Source organism: Neurospora crassa, linkage group V, assembly GCF_000182925.2.
Source record: "Neurospora crassa OR74A linkage group V, whole genome shotgun sequence".
Lineage (NCBI taxonomy): Eukaryota > Fungi > Ascomycota > Sordariomycetes > Sordariales > Sordariaceae > Neurospora > Neurospora crassa.
The window spans coordinates 2,999,220-3,014,832 of record NC_026505.1 but is presented as its reverse complement, the minus strand read 5'-3'; the positions used below and the strand labels follow the sequence as shown (position 1 = coordinate 3,014,832).

Here is a 15,613-nt window from a genome sequence, read left to right as displayed (position 1 = left end):
ACCTTCTTGAACCTCCAAAAGCTTGGTGAGATGAGGGAGAATCAACACACAGTTATTGGCAGTTGACTAAAAGAGTCAACCAAGATAGGTCCTTTATGGCGGTCATCACACAATAGAAAAGGTAGATACATACCTCTAGGTACTGATGAGCCACGTCCAGATGGACCCACTTTTGACGCCGCCCCAGTGCAGCCGCTGTCCTTGCAGTGACTTCAGTTTTTTTTGCCGTCAACGCTCACGGTGCTTGTCATCAAACCACAGGGATTGAATTTCTCGTCTGGCAAACCAAACCAACAAGAACTGAAGCTACTTGCGCAACCGAACCGACACAGCTATCACCTCCCCACCTTCGACTTCCATTTGAGTTGATTGTGGACCTGATTGTATCACCGATCATTACTCTCACCGGGCCAGATATCTCCGGCCCTCCTTCACTCACTAATTCCACCAGGCCCGACAGAAATGGACAGCGGCGCAAGCGTAGGTGCAGTTCTTGTGGGTGTCATTCGCCGCGGCCAACTCTTCGGCTTCAACCTTTTCCTTTTCTGCAACGCTTGAGCAACCGGTGAACTTTGAAAATACAACACCAATTCTTTATCGTGGGAGACAATTCACAAACTACCTACGGTCGCAAATATGGCCAAAAAGGGAACCAAGAGCAGTGCCCCTGCGCCCGCAGCCGCTTCATCGTCGGCAGCATCTCAGCCCACCTCCAAATCCAAAAAGGACTCCAAGAAGGCCGCAGGCCCATCAGAGGGCGATTTCATTGTCTTTAGCAATTCCGACAAGGAACCTAAGGGCAAGAGGGGAGGAGCTAAAGCTGGTCCCTCCAAGCCCGCGGAGGAGCTTGACGCCGGGCCCCCGAAGCCGACGGTTAAGCAACTCATCGGTGGTCACTCCTGGACAGGCAAGCTACCCGTGAACCTTCTTTCGGAGCACTGCCAGAAGCAAAAGTGGGAGAGACCCGACTACAACACCATCAAGACCAAGGATGGGTTCTCTGTCTTTGTTACTCTCAGCGCAAAGAACCCAAAGACGCAGGAAGTCACCACGCTGCCGCCATTCAAGCTGCCTCCAAGCCATGTGCACCTCGCCTACAAGCCCACTGCCCTCGAGGCCAAGCATTTCGCCGCTACCTATGCCCTGTACCGCGTTTGCAGCATGAAAAACATGCACATGACGCTTCCGCCAGATTACAGGTCGCTGTGGAAGGAGTTTGAAGCCCTCAAGAAGCAGGATGTCAAGGAGGGCAAGGCATGGATGTACGAGGCCGACCCTTTCCAAGCTCAGAGAGAGCGCGAGGAGGCAAAGGCCGCCGCTGAGAAGAAGAGAGCTCAGCTCCAGGCCGCCAAGGAAAAGGCCGCAAACGAACCCGGTGTTTCCTTGGCATTCAGGGGCAGTGGCTCCGGGGGCGCAGGTGGTGGTGGCGCGCACAATGTCATGAGGGGATGGGCTAATGTTCCCAAGATCGAGATGGGCAACAAGACGCGATCGCAGCTCGAGGATTTGCTCCGCAGGGAGACGGTCTGGAATCCGAACGGAGTGGTCATGTCGGCCTCGCAAAAGGCCGCCATCGTCAAGGAGTTCAAGGATTTGGGATTCCGCCAAAGCCATATCGAGGAGGCCGTGGAGGAGTGCAAAGACAGAGAAGAGGCCTTGGAATGGCTCTTGGTTCATATTCCTGAGGATGATCTTCCGCGGTGGGCTCTCCCTGAGAAGTATAGCGCAGGCGTTACTGTCGCTGCCACTGATCTCAAGAGAGAGGGCGCCATTACGCGACTCGCTCAGTCCGGATACTCTATTGACCTCTGTCGCAAGCTCTTGGCGCTCCATAACGGAGATGAGGCTAAAGCGGCAGAAGACCTGCAGAAGCTTCTTCTGGCGAGCGGCTCCGAGTCCATTGATGACTCCTCGCAGGATGCGGATGGTCTAGACACCTGGAGGGATGCTGACGAGTGCTGGGAAGAGGAGATGGCCACGTTGGAGGCGTGCTTCGGCGAAAAGTTTTCCAAGATTTCTCCAGAAATTTGCGAGATCAAGCTGGAGGGTGTCAAGAATGGCAGCCAAACCAACGTGGATGCCTGCGTGCAGTTCCGTAAATCAGAGCAGTATCCTACTCAGGTTATTCTGGCTATGGTGGCTGCTCTTCCGTCCTACATCAAGCTCAGTGTCATCAAGCAGGCATTGGCATATGCTCTTACGCTGGAAGGCGAGGAGATGAAGATTTTCTACGTTGCCAGCTGGGTGCAAGAAAACATCAACGACATCATCGAAAAGCCTGGTCGCATCCGCGAAGTTGCCGCTGTGGCATCTGCAGCTTCAGAGGAACCCAAAAAGGCCGTTAAGCGGGCACGAAGGGCCCCTCGTTGCCCCAAGCCTATCAACTGGTCGCCTGATCCTCGTAGCACGGAGGAGTGGCGTGCCAGAACGGAAAGCCCCTCTTACAAGAAGATGCTGTACGCACGGCAGAATCTGCCAGCATGGCAGGTACAGGATTACCTCATCCAGACGGTGTCGGAAAACCAAGTCACCATCATCTCTGGAGAAACCGGTTCCGGAAAGTCTACGCAGTCCGTCCAGTTCATCTTGGATGACCTCTACAGCAAAGGACTTGGAAAGAGCGCAAACATCATTGTCACACAACCTCGCCGTATCTCTGCCCTGGGTTTGGCGGACAGAGTTAGCGACGAGCGATGTTCACAGGTGGGCCAGGAAGTCGGTTACTCGATCCGTGGCGAAAGCAAGACGAGCCCGAACACCAGGATCACCTTCGTCACGACTGGTGTGCTGCTACGACGCCTCCAGACCTCGGGCGGCCGCGTAGAGGATGTGGTCGCATCGCTTGCCGATGTCAGCCACGTGGTGGTCGACGAGGTGCACGAACGCAGTCTTGATACTGATTTCCTGCTTGCCATTATTCGTGATGTGTTGTACAAGCGCAGGGATCTGAAACTCATTCTCATGAGTGCCACGCTTGATGCTGCGTCTTTCAAAGACTACTTTACCGTTGATGGGAAGAATGTTTCGGTTGGCCTGGTTGAGATCTCTGGCCGGACATACCCTGTTCAGGACTACTACCTCGACGATGTAATTCACATGACGGGCTTCAGCATTGGTAACAACCGCGAGTACTACTATGACGACAACGCTGGCAGCAAGTCCAAAGAGGACCCCAACGATGACCCTATCAACAAGATCATCCAAAGAATGGGCAGCCGCATCAACTACGACCTCCTTGTGGAGACCGTATGTGCCATTGATAGCGAACTCGCCGAGACTCAAAAGGCTGGTGGTATTCTGATTTTCCTCCCCGGCGTTGCTGAAATCAACCGCGCCTGCAACGCTCTGCGAGCAGTGCCTTCTCTCCATGTTCTTCCTCTCCATGCCTCCTTGGAAACCAAAGAGCAGAAGAGGGTGTTTGCGTCCGCTCCTCCAGGCAAGAGAAAGGTGGTCATCGCCACCAACGTTGCCGAGACGTCCATCACTATCGACGACATCGTCGCAGTTATCGATAGCGGCAGGGTCAAGGAGACCTCGTTCGACCCTCAGAACAACATGCGCAAGCTCGAGGAGACATGGGCTTCGCGTGCCGCTTGCAAGCAACGTCGTGGTCGTGCCGGCCGTGTCCAAGCAGGCAAATGCTACAAGCTCTTCACCCGGAACCTGGAGATGCAAATGGCTGAGCGTCCCGACCCAGAGATCCGACGTGTTCCCTTGGAGCAGCTGTGTTTGGCTGTCAGAGCAATGGGCATCAAGGACGTCAGCCACTTCCTCTCTCGTGCCCCAACGCCGCCCGAGGCCACAGCCGTCGAGGCATCGATCACGATGCTTAGGAGAATGGGTGCCCTCGATGGCGAGGAGCTGACTGCCCTTGGTCAGCAACTGGCCATGATCCCCGCCGATCTGCGGTGCGGCAAGCTGATGGTCTACGGCTCCATCTTCGGCTGTCTTGACGACTGCGTCACCATCGCCGCCATCCTGAGCACCAAGAGCCCGTTTGTCTCGCCCCAGGAGAAGCGCGAGGAAGCCAAAGAAGCCAGGAAGAGGTTCTCCCAAGGCGACGGCGACCTGCTCACCGACCTCCGCGCCTTTCAGGAGTGGAACGACCAGATGCAAGAGCGCATGGGGCAAAGTCGGGTTCGTGCCTGGTGCGGCGACAACTTCCTCAACTACCAGACCCTGTCCGACATTGCCTCGACTCGGTCGCAGTACTACTCGGCTCTGAAAGAGATGGGTATCATCCCGCACAACTACTCCGAGTCCAATAACAGCCAACAAACCAAGTCCATGGCTCTCCTGCGCGCCCTCACCGCCTCGGCCTTCAGCCCGCAGATCGCCCGGATCCAGTTCCCCGACAAGAAGTTTGCAGCATCCATGACTGGTGCCGTAGAGCTGGACCCGGAGGCCAAGACCATCAAGTTCTTCTCGCAGGAGAACGGCAGGGTGTTTATCCATCCTAGCAGCACGCTGTTCGACAGTCAGGGATTCACGGGCAACGCGTCGTTCATGTCGTATTTCACAAAGATTGCCACTAGCAAGATCTTTATCAGGGATCTTACGCGTAAGTTTGTTCTTGTACCCGTTTCTTTTTCCTTGTAGTACTGGGATATTAACACCGTCATTAGCATTCAACGCATACACTCTCCTCCTTTTCTCGGGTGCCATTGATTTGGATACCCAGGGCCGCGGTCTTGTGGTTGATGGCTGGTTGCGCCTCCGCGGTTGGGCCCGTATCGGTGTTCTGGTGTCGAGGTTGAGAGGGCTGATTGATAAGTTGATCACGATGAAGGTCGAAAATCCGTCGCTGGATGTCGAGAAGAATGATATCATCAAGACGGTGGTGAAGCTCGTCGAGCTTGATGGTCTTGATGCTTGATTGAGGATTGGAGTAAGGGGATCTTTTCTTGCATATCAACACGGCATGGATGGACAGGAAGGCAGGATGGAAACATATGTAAAAGACGGGGAGAGCGGGTATTTTTGGGTTCCCGATATATCAGACACTTTTCTTCGCAACGCTGGTGATGAGATTTCCAGTATGGCATTGTGAGCTGGAGCCTTGCAGTATATGCATTCTATAGGTTCTGTTCTTCCCTATGACGTTCTGTTCTCCGGATCAACATCTCCAAGCAAGACATGCTCACATCTCTCTCTCTCTTTCTCAGTGTCCATCTGTACACCTCCTCTCGAGAGACCATCTCACCGTCACTTATCAATCGAGATTTAGTGTCTAGGAGCAGCAACAGGCTCCCACGACTGAATCTTGGGCTTGACACTAGATCTGCCATCAGCACACAACTACACCCACCGTATTCCAGCCATGACTCTCAAAAGAAAAGACAGAAACATACGTGTTGAAAGTCTTGAAAGCTCCCGGCAGTGTCGTATAGTTGGGGTGATGCACCTCGGGCGCCCAGGGTCTCTTGGGCGCCTGGGTCGCGATGGGATCCTGCGTGGGCACCGTGTCGATGGCGTACGAGATCCAGGCGTGCCAGAGCGGCTCGATGTGCGAGGGGTCGTAATCGTGCTTGGCGAAGTCAACCCAGCGCGTGCGCAGCGGGAGTTCTTCCTGGTTCTCGAAGAACTTGTTGCCGAACTTGTCGACGCCTACAAGGGTGCCGGCTTTGGTGTCGCCTGTTTATCATAGTACACAGAGTATCAGGCATTGGTGTCAGGTACAGAACCAGAACCCTGGTACGTAGTAGGTTGAGGGGAATGAGATGGCTCCATACCGATATACTGTTTGTGGAGAGCAACAACGTGGGTGGGTGTTAGTAGTAGCTCTGGCACTCTCCGTATATTGTAGTCGTTCGCCGGGATATCGTGGTCTTCTGGCCGGGCTCTCAATCGACGACGGGGAATAAGTGTGGACGACGTACGTTCATTTGGTGCCAGGCATCCTAGAATGACGGGCGCTTCTCGTTAGCGACGGCGCATCTTTGCAGCTTTCTGGTTATTTATCGACAGACGAAGACGGTACCTTCAAGCCAACCTTGCGCAGGTTGCGAATCGTTCTGGTGATGGTAGACATGGTTGTTGGTGTTGGTTGTCCTGACTCGCGGATAGTGGAGTCAATTGATTGCGATTGCGCAGAGCGAGCTCCTCCGGGGTTGCTGTCGTCGGCGATGGCGTCCGTCCGTTGGGTCGGTCGTGAGTTGAACGTTGGAGTCGCAACAGCCGCAACGAGGAGACTGGCAACTGACGCAGTGGACCGAGGTGGCCCATTGCAGCTGGCAAAGAACTGTAATGGAACGAAGCTTTGGCCCATGACATATCGACGGGAGCTTCCTGCCAGGGCATGGATGGCGGGCCACGGGGAGGTCGTAAGTGGAACTCCCCACACCTGGACGGGAACTCCTTCCCGTCAGCAGCTCCAGGCGGTCATCCAGCGTCTTCAGTGGATTGGTTAGGTAGCCGGGGTCCAGGCGCCTGCACTGTACCGGGCGGCGCCGTTCGCTAGGTAGGTCCTCGGCGCGATACTAACCGAATGCCCCTGCCCGCAACCAAAAATTTGGCCGATCTAAACAATCACATCCAAGACAACAACAACATCCCGATTCCCGTCTTGGACAAAAGCCCCCCAGCTTATTGCGGATATGCTGGCAAGGAGTACCTCACGATGCTGCACCAAGCTTAGAGCACCGCCTTCGCGGGTCAGTCTACGAGTAGCCAGGCCACAATGTCGACACTTCTCCATGCCGTCCTCCGGGGCGTCGCATAGCAGCGGTCCGAACTCCTCCAGCGCCGGCTTGCTTGCGCCCTTCACCAGCGAGCTCGACAAGATCGCCCCGTCTTTCAGGATCAACGGCTCCCAAGTTCGCGTTCTACAAACACCGACCGAGTTCTACGAGACCCTCAAGGTTCGACAACATTCCGCTGCCGGGAGAAGGCTTGTGTTGTCAGCTAGCGGTGCTGACTGATGCCTTCCCACTCACCAGGACAAGATCCGCAAGGCAGAGAAGCGCATCTTCCTCTCGACTCTCTACATTGGCAAGTCGGAGAAGGAATTGGTACTGGGACCCTCGATTGACCGCATCCGCTTTGTCATATGCTAATCACGGCGCATGATTCCAGATTGCGACCCTCCAAGAAGCCCTTCGCGCAAAACCCCATCTCAAGCTCAGCATCCTCACTGACGCCTTGCGCGGTACCCGTGAAGCTCCCAACCCATCGTGCGCTTCCCTTCTGGCGCCCCTGATCTCCGAGTTCGGCTCTGATCGTGTCGAAATCCGCATGTTCCACACGCCAAATCTCACCGGACTCAGAAAGAAACACATCCCCAAGAGGATAAACGAAGGATGGGGACTACAGCATATGAAGTTGTACGGCATCGACGATGAGATCATCCTTTCTGGCGCCAACCTCTCAAGCGACTACTTCTCGGATAGGCAGGATCGCTATCATGTCTACTCGAGCAGGGACATCACCGAGTACTTCTCGAACCTCCAAACGGCCGTTTCCTCGCTGAGCTTCCTCGTCAAGCCGTCTCCCGAACCGGCCGGCTTCGAACTAGTATGGCCAGAAGATAACTCAGCCATCTCTCCCCTCGATAACCCGAAGAAGTTCATCGCCGAGTCGACCGCGCTCCTATCTGGCCTCATCTCGCCAAAAACAGCGCCACGGACCGCACTCGATAACACACCAGCCGAGAAACGCGACACCTCAGTCTACATGCTCGCGCAATTCTCCCAGCTTCTATCTCCCGATACGTCAACCGAGCTTCCCGCCGTCAGCCATGTACTGCGGACTCTAGCGGCACCAGAATACGCCAACTCGTCTTGGACCTTCACAGCCGGCTACTTCAACCCTGCGCCTTCCCTGACCAAGCTCCTTCTGGGCACCGCTTCAACGAACAACGTCGTCATCACCGCCTCGCCCTTTGCCAACGGCTTCTACAAGTCCCCTGGCGTTTCCGGTCTCCTTCCCGACGCCTACACCCTCTTGGCCCGTCGCTTCGTCCGCGCCGTGCACGAGTCCAAGCACCGGGGCACTACGGTGCTGAAAGAATGGAGGAAAGGCACGGTTGGCGAGCCCGGGGGGTGGACGTACCATGCCAAAGGTCTTTGGGTCACCATGCCTAAGAGCGAGAACCCCAGCATTAGCCTGATTGGCAGCTCCAACTACACCAAGAGGAGTTACTCCCTCGATCTGGAGGCTAATGCGCTCATTGTGACGGAGAATGAGGACCTGAAGAAGAGGCTGGGCGAGGAGCAGAGGTGGTTGCAGGATAATGCGACAGTGGTGACGCGGGAGGATTTTGCAAGGACGGAAAGGAGGGTGGGGCTTAAAGTGAGGATTGCGATGATGATTGTGCAGCTTGTTGGTGGAGCGCTATGAAGACCGACCTTTCTAGGAAGGTCGAAGTTACAGTGTGGTTCTGTGTGACATGTATGATGAGATCCAATATATACCCCTATACAATGTATCATTAGCGAGGGTTTGGTAGACTTGATTTAGGGGATGGAATTGCGCCTGTCCATCCAATCCTATCTACGTTTTCCTAATCCAGGAAAAGGCCAAGAGCTGCTGCTGGTCGACAAGCACGCAGCAATGTTGTCTCAGTCATCTCACCTCCTGAGACGAAAATCTTGAAACATCTCCAACACGGGTACCCCTATGAAACGAGAAGGAGGATCGACCGCTAGTATGCATGGGTTTTATCTGTTGCCAAGTGTACGTATTGAAAACCTTTGCAAAGTGGAAGAACCATTAATCATTAAATATCAGCCACGAAGGGCGGCCATAGCCACTTCACCGACCGCCGGCGCTCAGCCATGCGGGAATAATCTCAACCATCAGTGAGCTCATCAAGTATGTCTGATACACAAAATACACTAAAAACTACTTAACATGAAGTCTACGCCGGAAAGAACAACATCCGGATTGACCTATGGCAACAGCAACGGAGAGAGATTGGAACTATTCGAAAGTAGGTAACGTGTGGCTGTTCCAGTACCATAACTTCCAACGGTTACTAAATATCTGTGGAGGATTCACAATCAAAAGGAAATATTTACTTGGCGTTCAGAAAGTGATAGGGTCGTGGCCTGGTCGGGTCGGCAAATTTTTACTTCCACGCCACTTGAGGGTTCTGGACTGAGATCAAAAGAGATTAACAGTTGCACATAGAATACGGACGAACGTACATCTCGCAACGAAAGTCCCTAAAGAGGGTGGGTACGTAGGTTGATATCAATATTCTGGGACTTCATCAGATGACAAAACCCATGAACTCTTCTTGCACTAAGACACCCCACTTGTGTCTGTGTCGGGATGGTTCCCAAGGATCCCTAAAACAGCTTACCTACCCTGCACATCACCCCCACTAACACAACCGGCCGGCACGCGACAACCCGTTTCGAAAATCGGAACTTGGGATCCAAAGATTCTGGTCGCAGTCACAAATTCACAATAACTGACTTCATCGAGTGGATATAGCAAGGAAGTTAGTATCGCTAGTTATCAGCAGATCCGAAACCAACACCGACTACTTTGGTCAGGTTTGTTAGCTTGGTACACTAGGTACTTCTAGTAGTACAATATATGTAGTGCACTACACGAAACTTATCTCGAATAGTCCTGAAGCTTATACGGACAAACCCAAAAGGCCTTAGCTGGATTTGATATGGCATTTTGAATATTAGAGATGGCGTATCCAAGTTGAGATTACGCATGAACTCTCTAGCCAGCATGCAGAGAGCCTCTCCCGCTTGATGAAGAGGATCTAGATTCATCCGAAAGGGGGATACATGGCGATGCAGAACAGGTATAAAAAGATAGGAGAAAAGAAGGGCCTCGCTCTCATCACTTAAGCCGGGCCTCAATTGCGGCTTTGATGGCTGGAAAGATATCTCGATTAGTATCAATACAATTGCACCTTGTTCATATGGCAAACCACTTTACCTTCTGTTGTGACTCTTGCGTCGCCGAAGAGCATCTTTGTGCCCGGCATATAGAACATAGGATTCGGTACGTCGGCTGTATTGAGACGTCAGCGTCATGAAGCAGGGACCATGGTCAATATGATCTTCTTACCATATCCACTAGCCAAACCTCTCTTCATCACCACGACCTGCTTGCTCTTCCAAGCATGCAAAACGGGCATTCCAGCAATAGAGCTGCCTGGCTCCAAGGCAATTGGGTTGACAGTGTCGTTCGCTCCAATGACAAGAGTGAGATCCGTCTCACCAAAGTCATCGTTGATCTCATCCATCTCCAGTACAATGTCATACGGCACGCTAGCTTCTGCTAGAAGAACGTTGCACTGACCAGGCATGCGACCGGCCACGGGGTGAATGGCGAAGCGCACTTTGATGCCCTTGGAGCGCAACATTTGGGTAATGTCTGATATGGCGTACTGCGCTTTGGCTACGGCCATGCCATATCCTACGACAATTATTACTGTCTCTGCGTTAGTTAGGGCTTCGGCTGTGTCTTCGACATTGGTCTGCGTTATGCTTCCTTCTATCTTGTACTCTGTCGTTGTTGGAGCAGATATTCCACCGAATAGAACGTTGGTGAGTGAACGGTTCATGGCCACGCACATGATGTACGAGAGGATGGAGCCTGATACGCCGATGAGTGCGCCCACTGTGGTAAGTAGTGGGTTATCCAACATGAAGCCTTCAGCAACAAGAGCAAAGCCGCTATAAGCGTTCAAAACTGTGATGACCACCGGCATGTCGGCACCGCCAATGGCCGCGGTTGTGGTGTAGCCCTTGAGGAATGATAGAACAGTGTTTGCAGCTAGAGCACCGGCAGCGATTGCTGGAGAACCAGGGGCCATTGTGACAAAGGCACCCATGGTGGCAACATTGGAAGCCAAAAGACCCGAGTTAATCAGGTGTCGGCCAGGTAAAATGGTTGGCTTGGAGGACATTTTCCCGGCAAGCTTCAAGAAAGCCACGATTGACCCAGTGAACGTCACACCACCAATAAGAACACCGAGGTAGGCGGTAACGAGATGAAGAGTCGTAATATGATTCACATCAGCCATAACACTTCCGATACTGGTGAGCACAGCGGCCAAGCCAACAACGGAATGGAGAGCGGCAACTGTCTGTGGAAGGTCGGTGGGTGTGATGCGCTTCCCAATAAGCAAACCCAAGATACCACCAATCGCAGCCAAACCGCCGAACTGTGTAAGGACCTCGGGTGAGAAACCAGCAGCAAGCAGGGAAGCAAGGACCCCAGATCCTACACCCAACATACCAAGCGTGTTTCCCAGGCGTGCGGTTGTTTGAGATGCCAGAGACGAAAGCGAGGTGATGCAAAGCACGGAGCTAACTAAGTAGCCGGCCTGGACCAAACCAGCTGCACCTGAAGCCGCGGCGGCAATGAAGCCACCTCCAAATAAGGCGGCGGGAACAGCGTACAGCCACGGGTATTCCGGAGGGTCAGTGGCACGACGGAACATATCGAGCATTCGTTTGGTAATGACAAACCCGCCAGAGATATTGACAAATGCGAGAAGCACGGAAGCAGCGCCGAAAGCCTGAGGAATGGTTTCAGGGAGGTAGCCCCCGCCCAAGATGAAAAGACCGCCCACTCCCACCATGCCTGAGATTGCGTTGGTGACGCTCATTAACGGGCTGTGGAGCGCAGGTTGGACTCCCCATACCACACGGTAACCGATAAGCGAGGCCAAGGCGAAGGTAAAGGCGTTGCCCATGAACAATGGCCCAGTGAGCTTTCCCAACGCAAGAGCAGCGCCCATACCACTTGTGACAAGACCTACTTCACGCGAAGCCTTCTGGAACGGCGTCAGGGCCACGACTTCTGCTTCCTTAGCTGTGGTCGGGGTTGCTGCTGGTGCCGGTGGTGGTGCTGGTCGAGGTGCTGGCGGGAGGATGTTCCCCTTGTTAATGACAATTGCACCCCTGACAACTTCGTCTTGAAGGTCAATGCCGTATTCCTGGTTGTTTGGCGCCATCGAAAGGAGAAATTTGGTGATATTGTTCGAGTACAAGGTGGAAGACTGAGTGGGAAGGCGAGAGGGGAGGTCAGTGTAGCCTGTTTTTTCTCCTGTTAGTCAGGTATTTCTCCCTCTTCATGTTACAATACTCACCAATGATCTTAACATCCTTATAGTTGATAAGCTTTCCGGGCTGAGTCACTTCGCAATTCCCTCCAGCCTCGGCCGCCAGATCAACAATCACAGAGCCAGGCTTCATAATCTCGACCATGGCTTTGGTGATGAGCTTGGGCGCTGGCTTGCCGGGAATCAAGGCCGTAGTGATAATCATGTCAACTTCTTGGGCTTGCTCTGTGAACAGCTTCATTTCGGCTGCGATGAACTCTGGCGACATTTCCTTGGCGTAACCTCCAGCACCAGAACCGTCTTCCTGGAGTTCGACTTCGATGAACTCGGCGCCGAGGGACTGAACCTGTTCACGCGCAGCGGAGCGAGTATCGAAACCGCGGACAATAGCTCCCATTCTTCTGGCCGTGGCAATGGCACTCAATCCAGCAACGCCGGCACCAATGACCAAGACTTTGCAAGGTGGGATCTTTCCAGCTGCTGTAACCTGACCTGTAAGAAATCGACCAAACACATTTGAGGCTTCCAGAACTGCTTTGTAACCGGCGATGTTGGCCATGCTGCTCAGCGCATCAAAGACCTGTGCCCTAGAGATGCGAGGGATCATGTCCATGGCAAAAACAGTGGCATTCCGAGAGGCAAGCTTTTCCACAAGCGGCTTGTTTTGGGCCGGTTGGAGGAAGCTAATAATCGTTTGACCCTCTTTGAGCATTTCCGCTTCAGCAACACTGGGACCGCGGACCTTGAGTACGATATCGGCGTTGTTCCATACATCAGAAGCAGACTCGACAAGTGTTGCACCAGCTGTTGCGTAGGCAGAATCATGGAACTCGGCCTCGGCACCAGCTCCTTTTTCAACAAGGACCTTTCCGAAACCTTTCTTGAGCAGAAAAGCGACATTTTGAGGAGTTAAGGCCACACGGCGTTCATTGGGGTAGGTTTCGCGCGGGACGCCAACTGTAAGTTGCTTATAGGGGACGGTGGGTGGGACAGGAGCAGTAGCACCGGTAGAGTATGTAGCTGATGAACCCTTAGAGGGTAACCAGGGCGGAATGGACGAAATAACCGAAGCATGGCGGACAAGTTGAAACGACTGGGCTTTAGGGTCTGTGAGAGTCAGATACGCCAAACCGGGATGGTGTTCTTTGTGGGAAGTGCTGTGCCATGATTGTCGGGAGCTTGTGATGGTGCCAATGCGAATCGCTGGGATCTGGCTGCAGTCTGCGGAGATATTAGCTACATAAAATTTATCCCTTGTCTCCTTATTAGTTCGTCCGATCTTTCCACGTCATCCCAGTTGTGCCGCGCCAACCGGTAGAGTAAGTCGACAAACAGTCACATGCAGTGGGAACTCAGACACCATTGATAATCCGGGACTCCATGATGTTGACTCACCAAGAAGGCGCGCAATAATGCGGGAACCTGGAGACAAAGACGTGGAAGCATTCAGGACCAAAGTTGGCCGGAGACCCGACCACGACCACATGGCGTCCCACAATGACCGAGAAACTGTAATGGCTTCGCCGTCGAGACGAACCAACCTTCAATTGCTCATTCCACGTTCCACATAGGGGGAGTTCAAAGACTTTTGTTGATGATATCCATATAAGAGCTGTCGGTGATGCGAATTGACCTCTGGAGAGTCGTCAAGATACTGTAGCCTTTCGGTGCTGGGGAAAAAAAAGAAAAGAAGAAAAAAAGGAGCTCGGCTGTGTGTTGTTGTCGCCTGTTGTGGTTTGGTGTTCAGTCGTCCTGTGCTGTCCCAGGGGTACAGGTAGGTATTCGCAATTCGAAGTCGGCTACACGACACCTTCCGATCCCTGGGTCTTAACCGCCTTGAGGTCGCGTCCGTTGATGGTGTCTCCAGAAAAGGGGCCGGGTCGTCCAATGTCCCAAGAGAAGGGGAGGGGGTGGTGGTGATGGAGGGGTAATGAGGGAACAATGGAATTGCTGCACCACGATTCCATTGTACAACAACGACACCATCTACAAAAGAGCCGGAACACCATGATCGCTGGCTGCTCCTACCCTCCCCGCATCGTCCACCCTTCCTTTCCGACGTCGTGGACTGTGGTTCGAAGTTGACCCAAGTCGACTGCATGATCAGTCGTAAAGAGTACCTACCCCGCCCTTGGTGGTCAAATGTTTGCCGCCATTGATGGCCATTGAGTGGTGCAAAGATTACCCGGAAACAGGCACCGTGCAGGAACAGGCGAGAAAGATGCGCTCGGCCGGCTCGGCGGCATTCATCGTGACTGGTCGTATGGTCGTATGGTCGCCCTGGTGTAGTGAAAAGGCTGTTGGTTGGTGGTGGAATTCCGTGGCGAGCAGTCACAGGGCCCGGCGATGAACGGTGCGAGAAGTTGGAGAGGAACGGGCGGGAGAAAGGAAAACAGTCACGGCCTTGTCTTTTGCGAATTGTGATTTTCTCCTCGTTTCCGGAAGGTGCGAATGAGCTCAATGGCACAGAGACATGAGCCTCTGAAGGGAAGGAGAGTTCAGCCCAGAGTCAGGTCTGGACATTGAGGTGTTGAGTCCACCTCTACAGAGGGGAGGCTTGTTGCCATAACGCTTGTGCCCTAGCGAGATAAGTCGATTAGAATTGTTGTTCAAGCTCTAAAAGGCGTAGAAGCTTGGGAAGCACCATCAATAACGCATAGGTATGTACCTCTGTTCAAAAGCCCCACCCGAACGGACGAGACACCACCCGACGTCCTACGGCCTGGATCACAATGTGGGGCCGTAAATGTGGGGTAAAAGGCGGCGGCGTGCGGGGCCGGGTAGGGTTATCCTGGGAACGGAATCACCCATCTTCTTCCGCAATTTTGATGGCCATCAACCCCTTCGAACTCCAAGTCCTCAGTCAACACAAATTTTCTTTGAGCAACCTCAAATATGACTGTTTGGAATGACCTATACTATCTGTTACCTCGCAATAAAACACACCATCCCGATCCTCGAACAAGTTATAACCCCCCACACCACTGCACAAATTATTTTCTGCCAACCACTCACAACCCACAAGATGTGCACCATCATGGCCTTAGGACATACAAATCAACAGCCTCCTGGGTAACACGAACCTATTCACTGTATCTTTGACATCACCTCAAATCCTGCAACCTTCAAGCCTCGTCTCATTTTGGTTGGTATAACAGCCGCGAGCAAACTGTCGTTTGTTCGTTCGCGTATTGGCATACCGTCACTGCTCTCAGTCCGACCAGCTCCGTCCTGGCTCGGAAATATTAGTACCTGGGAGTCAAAGTATGACAAAGCAAATATCTGACGACTGAGTCGCACTTGATTGGAACTTAGCCGCTTACGAACGACTCGACTTCATCTGGTCATGTTATCGGGTGTCGATTACGCGGCTGGTGGTGCGACGGAGATCCCGCAAAATTTCGCTTACAACGGAGATGCTTATTCGGGAAACCCTTCACCTTGTGCGGGCGGTCTGAGCTTACTATGCGCCCGGAGTTAAGACCCTGACCTTCTACGTTTCGTGTAATGGATTCTCGAGGCACGTCATGGGCCCGCGTCGGGTCGGACTGTGAGCTTCCAAGTCCGATAGCA

The 15,613-nt window shown here is 53.3% G+C and overlaps 4 protein-coding genes across 5 annotated transcripts; 2 read left to right on the top strand and 2 right to left on the bottom strand.

Moving 5' to 3' along the window:
• The first annotated feature begins 251 nt into the window (after positions 1–251).
• NCU01143 (DEAD/DEAH box helicase) lies at positions 252–5,141 on the top strand. The gene is made up of 2 exons (XM_955957.3): positions 252–4,561; positions 4,626–5,141. Exons 1-2 carry the CDS (start codon positions 637–639, stop codon positions 4,874–4,876), a joined length of 4,176 nt encoding a protein of 1,391 aa, XP_961050.2. The 5' UTR covers positions 252–636; the 3' UTR covers positions 4,877–5,141.
• nuo13.4 (NADH:ubiquinone oxidoreductase 13.4) lies at positions 4,963–6,308 on the bottom strand. 2 transcript variants are annotated; one of them, XM_011396168.1, is made up of 5 exons: positions 5,981–6,308; positions 5,880–5,900; positions 5,733–5,739; positions 5,352–5,634; positions 4,963–5,275 (listed from the first exon to the last, which is right to left on the bottom strand). In XM_011396168.1, the coding sequence occupies exons 1-5, from the start codon at positions 6,266–6,268 to the stop codon at positions 5,224–5,226; spliced, it is 651 nt and encodes a 216-aa protein (XP_011394470.1). In that variant the 5' UTR covers positions 6,269–6,308; the 3' UTR covers positions 4,963–5,223. The 2 variants fall into 2 exon arrangements, with proteins under 2 accessions (XP_011394470.1, XP_011394469.1); XM_011396167.1 differs by having other exon boundaries at positions 5,005–5,634; positions 5,981–6,146.
• Positions 6,309–6,538: 230 nt separating this feature from the next.
• NCU01141 (CDP-diacylglycerol-glycerol-3-phosphate 3-phosphatidyltransferase) lies at positions 6,539–8,699 on the top strand. Its single transcript, XM_955955.2, has 3 exons — positions 6,539–6,860; positions 6,939–7,010; positions 7,075–8,699. The coding sequence occupies exons 1-3, from the start codon at positions 6,597–6,599 to the stop codon at positions 8,335–8,337; spliced, it is 1,599 nt and encodes a 532-aa protein (XP_961048.2). The 5' UTR covers positions 6,539–6,596; the 3' UTR covers positions 8,338–8,699.
• Positions 8,700–9,415: 716 nt separating this feature from the next.
• Positions 9,416–14,394, bottom strand: NCU01140 (NAD(P) transhydrogenase). Its single transcript, XM_955954.3, has 5 exons — positions 13,436–14,394; positions 12,068–13,261; positions 10,036–12,012; positions 9,904–9,978; positions 9,416–9,839 (listed from the first exon to the last, which is right to left on the bottom strand). Exons 1-5 carry the CDS (start codon positions 13,524–13,526, stop codon positions 9,805–9,807), a joined length of 3,372 nt encoding a protein of 1,123 aa, XP_961047.3. The 5' UTR covers positions 13,527–14,394; the 3' UTR covers positions 9,416–9,804.
• Positions 14,395–15,613: the final 1,219 nt, after the last annotated feature.